Genomic DNA, 14,657 nt, shown 5'->3' with positions numbered 1-14,657 from the left:
CGCCCCTGATCTCTCCCTTTATATGGTCATTTTTGACTGAAAGATTTAGATGGGCGATATGTAATAATCTATTATTAGTATAGTTAAATGTAAATAAGGTTTAAATGGTAAAATTTTACCACAAAAATGTGACTTGGTTTAAATGGTTACTTTTTACCGTAAGAATGGTCACATAAGACCGTCTGAAGGGTTCAAACGGAATAGTCCGTCTGAAATGAAAATTAGTGCTAATGAATAGCTATATAATTATCTTTGTACCAAAACTAAAGGTAGAACGGAGGAAACAATCATGATCCATTATGGTTTTACATTTAGGGGTTATTTGATTTACCATGGGAAGATAAAGTTTTTAAAATGTTAATTTATTGTGAATTTGTAATCCATGTGAATTGCAAAAATGTTGTTTGGTTGTTACGTCGGAAGTGAATTTATGTGGGAGTTGCATTTACCCAGAAAAAGGGGGTCTATGTAAGCAACTTTCTACATTAGGAAGAATTAAAATTTCTTACCATTCAAACAACGTCAATTTAAGCAACTTATGCGAAGTTCTGTTTCTCATGATTTAAAAGGATAACCGGCAACCAAACAATCCTTATTAGCAACTTTAAGCAAATAAATGGATTACACAGTACTACAGTAGCATAGTACTTTTAATAGGCAAAAACTAAAATTTTTGAACAGTAGCATAGTACTTTTAATAGTCAAAAATTAAAAATTTTGACGGTAAATACCGTTAAAATTATATAACTTTCAGAAAATTTTGTTTCTTAAAAGAAAAAATAATGTATAAATGTATAAAAATATGGTTTAAAGTATGGGCTCGAAGACCATTCACTAGCAAATGTAGTCCTTGATTTGGATGAGTATATCTGTATATAATATGAGAATCCTACGTACATGGCAAGTTTGCAATCATGTATCCTTTCGATCCTAATCATTTGTTTAAGAGTAAACAAATGAATGGAAGAAGGGAGTAATAAAAATCATTATTATCGAAAACAAAGTCTAAACTTTAAAAATCATTATCTAAAATTTAAATAACTAACTGCATCCTAATTTCTCTACTGAGTACCTGATGATCTTTTAATCGTACAAGTTTGTCATAGATGGGATTGAACTTAATTTTAAACCCGTTTGATTGTTTTGAGCTTAAAAAAATTGTTTTTAAAAAATTCAAAGCCATCACACGCTCCAAAAAAAGAAAGTATTTTTAAGCAATAATTCTGACTTTAGACGGTTTGAAAAGTGTCATAATTTTCTAATAGTGTTCCGGGTGTAATTCCAGAGCAAGTATCGTTACCACCCGTGGCTTGTAGAATAATGTCTTGGGTTGAACCCTTTTTGCTTTTATCGTTCCTCTCGGCCTCTCCTGCAACAATGAACGAACTGAGGGCTTGGCTTTGTGCCAAGCGTACTCACTCCGACGCTCAAGTCAGTAAACTTAAAGGATTAAGTCGTGTTACTTGGCTAGACATATATCGTAGAGAGATAAGGGAGATATTACCAGATGAATAGTATATTTAGGTTAAGTTGTGGGATCCTTTCCTCAATGAAGGTTGAGGAGTATTTATAGGCTTTCACCTTTTGTCACGTAATGGCCAAGTGGCCAAGTGGCTAGCAGGTGGAAAGACTGATCTACCCCTCGGCCGAGGGACCTATGGCAGGCCGGCGGGCCATGTTGACTCGCCGCCGAGGGGTCTTGGATATGAGTACGCGGGTATGTGTCATTTGGCGGTTGTCACGCCGAGACCCAGCTAACAGCCGACGGGTTTGCATCGGCTAGGGTGTCTAAGTCGTTGACTTGCTGTGGATATCTTTGACCTTGTTCAATATGTTGACTTGGTCAGCGGTGCAGAATATGCCCCATCAATTTGCCCCCAGCGTAGTCTATGCCGTGGTATGGGCTCCGATGTACGTTTGAGCGTATATTCTGCGCAAGTAATTTGTAAAAATTGTTCTGCATCGGCTTCTTCTGCGGCGGCTTCTTTTACCTCGGCCTGGTCTTCCCTAGGCCGTACCATATCCCCCCTCCACATGGATGCGTAAAGGGTATCCGATGTGGAAAAGAAGGTGACGCTGGCCGAGACCAGGGTTGAGAGTGCGGTTGTTTTGATTGCCCCCACGGCGCTACCTAGCTTGGTTGATCGAGTGGCGGCGGAGAACGGAGAACGCTGGGAATCTGTTGAGGAAGGTGAATAGGCGGAGAAATATGAATGGGCGTGTTGAAGACGCTTGGTTCTTTACCGTTGCATTGATTGACGTCTAACTGTTGCAATGATTGACATCCCGTGGTTGCATGTCCGACACGTGCACGCCGATTGGGTGACGCTTCGGGTGTTCACGATTGGTCCTTCTTTATGGGCTTTTCCTATAAATAGAGGCGATTATTCCGCGATTTTGGCCACTAATTTTGATTTCTCAAAATTTTTTCCAAAATCTTCCATCTTTCTAAACTTTCGAGGGCTTCCTTTTCTTCCAATCTTCATAGTCTTTGATCCGGCGAGTGTTTTTCTTCGAGGTAAACAAACAATTTTTCTTTTACCTTGCTAGTATTTTGTTGTGACCATGTCTTCTGCTGATGCTGGGCCTAGTAAACCTGCGTCGGAGGGCCCTAGGTCTCCCTCTCCTGAAGTTGATCCTCAAATTCTGGAGGAATGGGAGGATGATGATTCTTATGGTGATTTTGGTGATGATTTCGGTGAGGAGGAGGAAAGTGCTCGTCCCAAAGAGAGGCGGCGGTACGTTATGGATCACGGTGACGTCTGTAAGGCAAGCGTGGACCGAGCTTGGACCCATATGTTGGCTAGTTGTTCTGGTGAGAAGTTTTTTGAGGGCCACTTTTTCTTTGGCAGGGGGTACGAGATTATCATCCCTGAGGAGGGTCAGGCCGTCTGTTGCCCTCCACCGGGCCATATCGGTGTGTATATGCGACACTTGGAGTACGGGCTCCGGTTTCGCTGAACGAGTACGTCATGGCTATCATCAAGGCTATGAACGTCGCTGTGGCCCAACTGCATCCGTTGGCCATAAGGACGATAGTCGGCTTTGTGTGGCTTTGTCTCTTCAAGGGGGAGGCCCCGACGGTGAATTTATTCCGCCGGCTGCATTATCTCCAGCCGTCAATCGCTGGCCGCGTCGGTTGGTACAGTGTGCACATGGAGAAGGGTTATGTCTCTGTTGACAAACTTACTTCTTGCAAAGACTGGAGAGATCGGTGGGTGTACGTTAAGGTGCTTGGGATGACTATCCACGCCCATTCATTTTTCAAAGCACCAAGTTAACTTGCGGTGTGAGACTAAGGCGGAACATGACAGATGGGTCTCCCGTAAAAAACTCAAGATGGATGCCAGCAGGGTCCCTCTTAAGGAGGATGAGAGGCTGGCGATGAGGCTCTTTGAGGCGGAGAAGGGTGGGGTGCCGAAAAGATGGATTCCCCCAACGCAGATCATTCTTCAGGATGAGCCGCTTTGCCATGTCGGCCTCATACCGGCCTTAGCACAGGGTGAGTAGGGTCGGTATGAGGCCTATCACCGCTGTCAATGCTCCTGTTCTTCGAACTCCAATTTAATTCCTCTATTTAACTCTTGCTTTGTTTCCTTCGCAGGCCACTTTGGACCGGACTTGTCTGAGGATATCCTCCGGAGAATGGGGCTGCAAAAAGACAAAACCGTTGCTAACTTGCACCCCAAGGCTCTGACCCACGACCGCAGGACGTCGCCGACTGATCTTATGGACCAGCAGCTGAAACGCTTGAATGCGGTGGAGGCCCAGGCGAAGGTTGTTAGTAATATGCCGCGCCATGCGCGAAAAACAAATCCTTCGGCAATGCTGGCGTCGACATCGGTTCCGCCTTCCACCTCCCCTGTTCAAAAGGAGACGGTGGAAGTCGTTTATGTCTCCAATGGCGATGATGTCGGTGAGGAGGAGGGGTCTCCCCTTGTCCGAAAAAGAAAGCAGACAGCTCTTACCGCTGCCGTTGCTTCTGCTGCTGACGAGGAGATGCGCCCTTCGGTCAAGAAGGCCAAGCACGGTATTGATCTATCCGGTTCGTCAGGCGCTGCTGATGACAGGCTTTTCGGCGTGCCTATGTATGTTGATACTGATGTTCCCCCTTTTTTATTTTGCAGGTCCACCGCTGTCGGCCACCGCTCTTGTTGAGCAGCAAACGGAGGAGAACCTGCGCGCAGCCGGTGATTAACGTCGCATCGACTCTTCATCCCAGAAGGTTTCCCTTTCCCGTCCGCAAGCTGATGATTATGACGTCGCCACTGACTCTCCATCTCAGCTCGTGGCGGAAGGCGCGAGGTTGATTAAGAGAATGGCGAGGTGGAACGAGCTGACCGGCGCTCGTATCATGGAGCAGGAGAAGGCCATGGCTCAATCCGCTTTTGAGCTTAATGCCACTAAGAAGGTGGCCACGAAGGCGAAGCTGGATCTTCTCAACGAGCAGAGGCTTCGGGAGGAGGCCGAGAAGGCGCTCTTGGCTGAGAGAAAGCTCAGGGAGGACGCTGAAAAGGAGGTCCTTGCTGAGAGGGCCAAGGCCGAGGCTTCTGCGGCCGAAGTTGAAAAGCTGCTGGCGAAGTGTGACCTCGTTCAGAGGCACGCCGACCTCTATTTCCAGCAGAGGAATGAATTCAGGGGCATGCATCAGATCCAGGGGAAGGTGATCCGGAGCAAGAAGGCCATCATCAGACAAAAGGAGGATGACATTGAGATGCTCCAAACCAAAATGCTCCCAGACATGTGCTCTGAATTCCGGGATTTGGCCGAAGCAGCTGCTAGGGAAGTAATTGAGGAGCTCTTCCCTCTCGAAGGTTCCTTTCCGTGGAGCAAATTCGACGAGCTGTTTGACGACAAGCTCGAAGCTAAGGAGAAGGTCGTGGAGGAGAGGGTCAAGGAGGCGGTGAAGGTTAAGATAGAGCAGGAGGCGGCCGAGGAGGCAGCAGCCCTTGCTGAGAGGGCGAAGACGGCCAATGAGGAGGCCAAGAGAATGAGGGAAGCTGAGGCTGCTGAGGCAAAGGCCGAGGTGCAGAAAGCCGCTGGGTTACCCACCGAGGGGGACACTGCTACCGCTGCTGATGGCGAGCAGCGACAGACATAGGGAGATGGTGTCTGTACCATTTTGCCTTTCGTCTTTGTATTTCTTGTAATTTCGTTGAACATATTTAATAAGAGCTCGTTTCTTCTGCCTCCGGCTTGGCCGAGGTTTTTACCTTATTCCTTTTTTCCTTGTGTTAATAGTTGAGCAACTCAATCTGTACTTAACGCTTCACCTTGCCTCTGGCTCGGCCGAGGTCTTTTCTCATCCTTGCCTGATGATTCTTTTTTTTTTTTTTTTTTTTTTTTTTTTTTATGTTATTAACTGGGCGTCTCCTCTGTTTCCGCCTTGGGTTGGCCGAGGCAGTCTTAGAGTGTGTTCCTCAACTGCAACGCTTCTAAGGCGTTTTGATCACTTTGCGAGTATCAACTGCGCTGGTCGTGACCGTCGAGGTATTTATTTCCTGAGGGTGATTGCCATTCTTGCCGGTGTGACGGTATCAGCCGGCGAGTGCTCCTTGTTACTGACAGCTGCTCTTGTCGGTGTGACAGTGTGAGCCGACGTCTATTTCCTGATAGCGTCTAACGTGGCGTCTACCACTTGGAGTGACTGCTGCGGCATCTACCTCTTGGGGTGACTGCCGTAGCGTCTACTACTTGGGGTGACTGCGACGGCGCTAATTTCTTGATGGAGACTGCCGCTCTTGTCGGTATGACGAGTGTGAGCCGCGTCTGTTTCTTGATAGCGTCTAACGTGGCGTCTACCACTTGGGTGGCCGCTGCGGCATCTACCTCTTGGGGTGACTGCCGTAGCGTCTACTACTTGGGGTGACTGCGACGGCGCTGATTTCTTGATGGAGGCGCCGCTCTTGTCGGTATGACGGTGTGAGCGGCGTCGTTTCTTGATAGCGTCTAACGTGGCGTCTACCACTTGGGTGATCGCTGCGGCATCTACCTCTTGGGGATCGCCGAGCGTCTACTACTTGGGGTGACTGCGACGGCTGATTTCTTGATGGAGATCGCGCGCTCTTGTCGGTATGATGTGGCGCGTCTGTTTCTTGATAGCGTCTAACGTGGCGTCTACCACTTGGAATGACTGCTGCGGCATCTACCTCTTGGGGTGTTGCCGAGCGTCTACTTGGGGTGACTGCGACGGCGCTAATTTCTTGATGGAGACTGCCGCTCTTGTCGGTATGACAGTGTGAGCCGGCGTCTGTTTCTTGATAGCGTCTAACGTGGCGTCTACCACTTGGAGTGACTGCTGCGGCATCTACCTCTTGGGGTGACTGCCGTAGCGTCTACTACTTGGGGTGACTGCGACGGCGCTGATTTCTTGATGGAGACTGCCGCTCTTGTCGGTATGACAGTGTGAGCCGGCGTCTGTTTCTTGATAGCGTCTAACGTGGCGTCTACCACTTGGAGTGACTGCTGCGGCATCTACCTCTTGGGGTGACTGCCGTAGCGTCTACTACTTGGGGTGACTGCGACAGCGCCGATTTCTTGATGGAGGCGCCGCTCTTGTCGGTATGACAAAAGTGTGAGCGGCGTCTGTTTCTTGATAGCGTCTAACGTGGCGTCTACCACTTGGAGTGACTGCTGCGGCATCTACCTCTTGGGGTGACTGCCGTAGCGTCTACTACTTGGGGTGACTGCGACGGCGCTGATTTCTTGATGGAGACTGCCGCTCTTGTCGGTATGACAGTGTGAGCCGGCGTCTGTTTCTTGATAGTGACTATGGGGGGGAATGAACATTTTGATGGGAACCTGGACGATTCTTTATTTAGATAAAAACATGCGTCGGGGTGCCCACAGCTGTTTTGGGCACCTCCGCCGTTACGATTTCCGAGATTACCAGTGTCCAAAACAATTTATCAAAGGCACACCCTCCCGGTCAGCCGCTAGCTTCGTCCATGAGGTCGCCCTCCTGTTGTAAGGATAGACTTTTCTCTTTCTCTGATTTCTTTGCTACTTTGAGGGATTGCATGTTGCATCCTCTGGCAGCTATCTGGACGTTGACCACTTCGTTATTCTCGTCTTTGGAGATGAGCTTATGCGCTTCCCCCCGGTCCGAGATATACATCAGTGTTAGGGCCCGGATGGACATCACCGCGTCAGCCTTGCTCAGGGTGATTCGGCCTATGAGAACGTTGTAGGCGGACGAACCGTCGATGACCACGAACTCAGCTAGGACATTTTTAGCCGCATTCTTCTCGCCGAACGTTACCGGGAGTCTGATTGATCCGAGTGGTATCAGGCCGGCCCCAGAGAAGCTGTATAGTGGGTTGGTGCAGGGGCTCAAGTCCTTGACTTTCAGGCCGAGACTGAGGAAGCACTCCCTGAACATGATGTTCGTGTACGCGCCTGTGTCAATCAGGCACCTTTTGACCAAGTGGTTGGATATGTCCAAATTGACCACAAGTGGGTCGCTGTGAGGAGCGATGACTCCTTCGTAGTCCTTCCTTCCAATGGTTATGTCGGGGATGTTGGAAGCGGGGATCGCTGTGTTGGGCACAAAGTTGATGGCCTGGTATAGCTCGTTCAAGTGCCGTTTGTGCCCATGAGCGGATCCTCCGTTCTCGTTGCCCCCGATGACGACATGGATCACTCCTATCCGTTCGAAAACGGATTTCCTCCCTGAACTATCGGCGTCAGTCTTTTGGCTTTTGGCAACGTACTTGTCGAGGCTCCCCTTCCGGATCAGCTCTTCGATGGCATTCTTCAGATGCCGGCAGTCGTTGGTTAGATGGCGGTGTGGCCGTGGTACTCACAAAGATCGGCTTGTGTCACCGTCACTTTTTGGCTTGGGGGTCTCTCTCACGGCCCTCGTTTTGCTCGGGCGAAGACCTCGGCGGCCGATACGACGAGAGGGGTTTTATCGCTATATCGCCTCTGGTGGTACGTTCCTGAACTCCACCCGGTTCCCGCCGAGTCCTGCTTCCGGGCGGATCTCTCCGACTGTGACCTATTATTCTCACGGCGTTTTTCATCGGACCGTGACCCGTTGTTGCCACGGCGTCTTTCATCCTGGTCGTCCTCCCGGCGGCTCTTCTTTTCTGAGTGCTCGGCCTCACTGGGGCCTACCCAGGTCTTGTGATAGTCCTCCACCTTGATGGCTTGGTCGGCCAACTTCCTGGCGGCGTCCAAGCTCAGGCCTCCGCACTTGATGAGTTCATTTTTCAAATCTCCCCTTGGGAGGCCCTTCATCAGTGCGAAGGCCGCCAGTTCGGGATTGATCTCTCGAATCTGCTAGACCTTTCCGTCGAACCTTTTCACATAGCTCCGTAGAGATTCGCCTCCCTCCTGTTTGATAGTCAGGAGGTCCGATGTCTCCACGGCCCTTCTCTTGTTGCAAGAGTACTAGGCTAGAAAGGCGTCTCTTATGTCGGCGTAACAGTATATCGAGCCGTCGGGAAGCCCCTTGTACCAGCTTTGAGCCATTCCATGCAGAGTTGTTGGGAAAACTCGGCACCAGACCTCGTCGGGCTGCTCCCATACCGACATGTAAGACTCGAAAGCCTCAGCGTGGTCGGCTGGATCGCTATCTCCCTTGTATGACAGAGGTGGCAACTTGAGCTTAGTTGGCACTTTGGACTTCTAGGACGTAGGCGCGAGGGGCTGTCGACCACGTCCGAACGACACGCGCGATCGGCTCCTCGCATTCCTAATCCGGCTCCTCTCCTCGTAGCGGGAAGGACTCCTTCTTCGACTTGGACTTCTCCTCCAACTCTGTTGAGTCGGACTCCTCTGGCTCCTTTGGGGTAAGCCTCGTTCGTGCGGCGGGGACGCTGTCCTCCCACGAGTGCGGGAAGGACTTAAGTCTACCGCGCCCACTTTGGGCTCCCCCGGCGTCTTATTTGGGTCGGCTTCTCCTAGTGCTCCGTTCAAATTTCTCGGATTCACGTTTTGGCCCCTGGTCTCTGGACGATTTCCGCCGCTCTTGACGGCGTGACGGTGTGAGCGGGCGATTGCGATTAGGTCCAGGAGCATTTTCGGTTTTGCTACGTCAACCACATGTCCCATGATGGTGACTGGTTTGGTAGTAGCGGCGTGTCGGGTATTATTGGCATTCGAACTCGGTGGATTACTCACGCCGGTGGAGGGCCGCACGACTCGAGAATTGTTGAAGGTATCATCTTGATAGAATGCGGTTTCGTCGGTCACGATTGCGTCTTGTTGTTTCGACATTTTCTTAGCTTTTTGGGTGGGTTTTTTGTTGTTTTTTTTTTTGTTTGGGAATGAATGTGACTAGCTTCTAGTTTCTTCCCCATGACAGGCGCCAATTGTTCGGGTGTAATTCCGAGCAAGTATCGTTACCACCCGTGGCTTGTAGAATAATGTCTTGGGTTGAACCCTTCTTGCTTTTATCGTTCCTCTCGGCCTCTCCTGCAACAATGAACGAACTGAGGGCTTGGCTTTGTGCCAAGCGTACTCACTCCGACGCTCAAGTCAGTAAACTTAAAGGATTAAGTCGTGTTACTTGGCTAGACATATATCGTAGAGAGATAAGGGAGATATTACCAGATGAATAGTATATTTAGGTTAAGTTGTGGGATCCTTTCCTCAATGAAGGTTGAGGAGTATTTATAGGCTTTCACCTTTTGTCACGTAGTGGCCAAGTGGCCAAGTGGCTAGCAGTGGAAAGATCGATCTACCCTCGGCCGAGGGACCTATGGCGGCCGGCGGGCCATGTTGACTCGCCGCCGAGGGGTCTTGGATATGAGTACGCGGGTATGTGTCCTTGGCGAGTTGTCACGCCGAGACCAGCTAACGATGGCCGACGGGTCCGCATCGGCTAAGGGTTGTCTAAGTCGTTGACTTGCTGTGGATATCTTTGACCTTGTTCAATATGTTGACTTGGTCAGCGGTGCAGAATATGCCCCATCAAATAGAATGTAATTATTTAATGACAAAATGTTATAATTAAAATTGTCACTTTTTACCTTGAAAATGATGGTAACATTTAATCAGAAAATAGTACCATTTTATCGTAAAATAGCTACATTTAATCTGTTTTATTTCAGACGAAAAACAACCCCTCTCAAATAAAAATTTGCGATTTGACAAATAAGTAAAAGAGAAATCTCAACAAATACTAATTATATCGGAGTAGGAGCCATAAATCATACATTTCCGTACCGGACGACCTACATAAGAGAAATACCGAATACAATACGTATTAAACAACGAGTCTATGAAAGAACTGATACGGAATAGAGAAATACAAGTACTAATAGTAATAGTGGTACTGGTACTGGTACATATGCTAACATTAGTTCATTATCCAACGGATCATTACTCTGACTCCGATTCCGATTCCGATTCCGATTCTTGTCGAACATGACGGTCATTCTCGTCTATTTCAGCATGACTATTAGCAAAAGCCCTTAGAAGGTCCACCGGAAGGAGATATTGAAAATTATCCTTGGATATGACAGCAAGACCAATCAACTTCTCATCCTGTATCTTGAAAAAAGGGCACCCGGAAGAACCGGGTTCGTCATCAAACCCGGCAACTTGAACTAATGGAAGCTTTGGATGGAGGTCCATAAAACTTGTATCCCATCTATCTGCCACGCAATCAACTGTTTTATACTCTTGATCTGTCCACGTATCTTCGTTGGGGAACCAAAAATATCTCAGAGCTGTGGTATCCGAAACGTCGGGAAAATCATGACTAACATTCTTAGGGAATGGGTAACAAGTAATTCCATGTTTTTCTGTGAAAAGGTGATAATTCTGGTGCACAAATGCAATAACACCCTCGTTGATGTCCACTTCAACACCTTCCTCTCGAAAAGAATAAAAATCGAATTCTTCATCATCATCCTCATTTACGTCTTTCACTTCTAGCAAAGCTAGATCGAAATTACTAGACTCGGCAATAAGTCTGAGTTGCCTAAACTCCGTATCGTTTCTTTTTCTAGCCAGAAACGTATAAAGGGTCGGATGTATGTTGGGAATTTCTAAGTTATGAGCTACTGTTATAATCAAACCGTTACGCGATATACATAAGGCACCACCGGTTACATTTCGTGTCCCATTTAGTGCTTCAGTCCGAAAAACCCAAGTCTTGTTCAGAACAGAATTCATTATAACCTGCTTAAGTAGTTAAAACAAACTCACAATAAATTTCATTGTTATAACTTTACAAATTATATATACGTGCATGGAAGTTTATTTCTAACAATTTACAAAAAAAAAAAAAAGAAAAAAAAAAGAATTACTCAAGTCAAAACTCAAAACAATTCTATGCAATTTACTATGTATATATAATAATTAGTAAAACACTTGTTTGGGTCAACAAAAATACCAAAAACGTGTATACACAAATTCTGCTACACTGCATGTAATTAAATTACACAAATTCTTACGTAAAACCGTCTTAAGTTAAGACGTAACTCACAATCTATTTAAACAATGAAAAATAAGAAGAATGAAATATGTGAGACGTCCTAAGTTAATAAGAGCTTAAATTAAATTGTACACATAATAAAGCTAAAAAAGTGATACTAGAAACTTACAGAGAGTTAAGAGGTGAAAAATAAATTGCTTTTGTTAATTTGGAAGAGAGGGTAAATTGCTTTTGGCAAGTATTTCTTCTGCCCACAGCACACGTATATATGCATGAAATTTGCGAAATGGTGTAGTATGTACTATGTACGGAGTAGTAACTACGAGTAGTAACCTAGCTAACTTGCTCTACTTAAACACGTATAGTAACGTAAGCATCACATGCGTAATCATCGTCATTGGTCATTGTAGATTTGTAGATCACACTGATTCTCATGACGGACACTGTCCGTGACAAACTGAAGACGGATAGTATCTCTCTCACAAAATGCTAATGGATCATACAAGTGAGGGTGAAATCAGAAATGGATACCCCACTTACCCTCTCACTTGCATTTTGTTAGAGGGTTACTATCTGTCTTTAGTTTGTGACGGATAGTGGTCATCTTCAATGAAATAGACTCATGGTAGATTTGTAGATGCTTTAAATATTCCAAGGGAATATCGTACGTATAACGTACTATTAGGCGTGTTCTTGAATTGAAGTAAATAGAACTGCACAAAATTTCATTATAAACGGCACATATCCGTTTATAACTAAAGACGAGCCAAATTCAATACTATATTTTTAATAGGACAAACAACAAGTATGGTGGTGTACTGGTGGGGGAAAAAATGTCACCACTTTCAAGCTATTTGACCCGTCTTTAATTATAGACGGATATATCCGTCTATAGTAAGACTAGCTGATAGAGCTGTGAAGTGAATTAAATAGAGTTGAACTAAATTCCATGTGCTTTTGAACTGAAACTGTCTGAGCTGAACTGAAATAAGAGTTAATTTGTGAAGAGAAGAGCCGAACTGAACTAAACTAAACTGATGTAAGAGTTAGTTTGTGAAGAGAAGAACTGAACTGTGCCGAACTGAACAAAAATGTGTTGAAATTAAGTTCAAAAAAATAGATAAGCAACTCAAGTCATCTTGCATTTTGTTAAAGGGTTACTATCTGTTTTTAGTTTATGACGGATAGTGGTCATCTTCAATGAAATAGACTCATTGTAGATTTGTAGATGCTTTAAATATTCCAAGGAAATATCGTACGTACTATTAGGCGTGTTCTTGAATTGAAGTAAATAGAACTGAGCAAAATCTCATTATAGATGACACATATCCGTTTATAACTAAAGACGAGCCAAATTCAATACTATATTTTTAATAGGACAGACAATAAGTGTGGTGGTGTACTGGTGGGAAAAAATGTCACCACTTTCAAGCTATTTGACCCGTCTTTAGTTATAGACGGATATATCCGTCTATAATAAGACTAGCTGATAGAGCTGTGAAGTGAATTAAATAGAGTTGAACTAAATTCCATGTGCTTTTGAACTGAAACTGTCTGAGCTGAACTGAAATAAGAGTTAATTTGTGAAGAGAAGAGCCGAACTGAACTAAACTAAACTGATGTAAGAGTTAGTTTGTGAAGAGAAGAACTGAACTGTGCCGAACTGAACAAAAATGTGTTGAAATTAAGTTCAAAAAAATAGAGTCTTAATTTGTGAACAGAAAAGCTGAATAGAACTTAATAATTGTACTAAATGAAGATGAACTGAGGTGTAATTAAATCCAAAAATACAGGTCTTAATGACTTCAATTTTATTCTGGTGCATTTTATTTTTCACAATCTCGGAGCTCTAAAGACCACTTTTGAGTATATTTGCATTTATTTGTTGTTGGGACTTTTTTCCTAAAAATATAATTTGACAAAATATTCTCAGATAAAACATTTAGCATTATTAAGAGAACACCGATTCAACAAGATTGTCTTAATCTAAGACGAGTCTCACACCTACTATAAAAAAACCTAGAAATGAAAGAGATTGTGGCAGGTTTTAAAGTTAAGATAGACGTTTTTAAATAAAATGACTAGTTAAAAAATATTTAGCTTTGTAGTGCATGAAGGATCGAACCCCTGACCTCATGATTACGGGATGAGGTGAGCAACCACCACACCAAACACATTTGGTTACATCAATACGTTATTGATATTACAATTTTACACGCTGAACATGAGTAGTACAATTTGTTCGAGTTGGAATTTTAAAGTTGGATCAAATCAATTATTTGTATCAAATGTGATTAGGGTTGTGCTCAAAGTATTTGTAGCAATATAAGTACAGAGTTATTTTATGAACGATCTAGATTTTGATATTCCATGTTTTATGAACAGTCCAGATTAGATATTGTTATTTTATAGGCTGATATTGATATTCCATTTTTTTATGAATGATCTAAATTAGATATTGAGATAATCTAATGATTATAATCTTTCATAAAAATAATGTTTTAATGAATGAATAAAGAAAATATATTAAAATATGCGTATATTTGAAAGTAAATTGAGAGAAAGGAATAAAAATCATCCAAATTGACGTGTTTTTCCTCAAAAAAATGTGATTTGGTGCCCATCGGGTATTTGGGTGGTACCTATTTAATTTTCCATAGTTATTGTGTGTGACGCAGTTTTATGATTTGAGCGGAAAATATGATCATTTTATGATAAATAATGATCATTTTAGGTTAAAATGTTTAACATTATTTTTAAATGATTTGTCATTTTATAATAATACGGAATTACTTTTTCACATACGAACTTTACTCTTTTACATACATTTTTTCATAAATTTTCCATAACATACCCTTTTCTCCAAAGCCTAATCAAATTAGCTTTTACATATACTTTCTCCCTAAAATCGAATCTAATTAATTTATAAACTTAAAATATGGATTATAATTCTCCATTTAGGGTTTATCAATTGATGAAATTAATATTTACTTGTTTATCAACTAACGTTTAGTTGTACGACTACGAAATTCTTGAATCTATGCTATGGGATACAGACCTGAGAAGATGAATGTGCCTTTGATAATTACAAACCTGAAATGCAAGCCATATATGATGAAGGGATGGTCGTACAACCAACCTTCTGGAAATTAATTCACAACACTACTATTAATAAAGAGATGTAAAGTAGCAGTAAATGAAATGAAATCCGCCTATGAAGTTTAAACTTCATTACTCTAATGTGTTTAATCATGGTATTATTGTCGTA

General features: G+C 44.2%; 1 protein-coding gene across 2 annotated transcripts; it reads right to left on the bottom strand.

Moving 5' to 3' along the window:
- Nucleotides 1-10,106: 10,106 nt before the first annotated feature.
- Nucleotides 10,107-11,664, bottom strand: LOC141610670 (uncharacterized). 2 transcript variants are annotated; one of them, XM_074428874.1, is made up of 2 exons: nt 11,559-11,664; nt 10,107-11,133 (listed from the first exon to the last, which is right to left on the bottom strand). In XM_074428874.1, the coding sequence occupies exon 2, from the start codon at nt 11,125-11,127 to the stop codon at nt 10,330-10,332; it is 798 nt and encodes a 265-aa protein (XP_074284975.1). In that variant the 5' UTR covers nt 11,128-11,133; nt 11,559-11,664; the 3' UTR covers nt 10,107-10,329. The 2 variants fall into 2 exon arrangements, with proteins under 2 accessions (XP_074284975.1, XP_074284976.1); XM_074428875.1 differs by having other exon boundaries at nt 10,107-11,136; nt 11,559-11,643.
- Between the last annotated feature and the right edge of the window lie 2,993 nt (nt 11,665-14,657).

The sequence above is a fragment of the Silene latifolia genome, chromosome 11, assembly GCF_048544455.1.
Source record: "Silene latifolia isolate original U9 population chromosome 11, ASM4854445v1, whole genome shotgun sequence".
Lineage (NCBI taxonomy): Eukaryota > Viridiplantae > Streptophyta > Magnoliopsida > Caryophyllales > Caryophyllaceae > Silene > Silene latifolia.
Note: the sequence above shows the minus strand (reverse complement) of the source record. Positions and strands in the feature narration are given on the sequence as shown.

Bases quoted from the DNA above. Each gene is read 5' to 3' on its own strand.
- LOC141610670 (XM_074428874.1), bottom strand. From the start codon at position 11,127: ATGAATTCTGTTCTGAACAAGACTTGGGTTTTTCGGACTGAAGCACTA.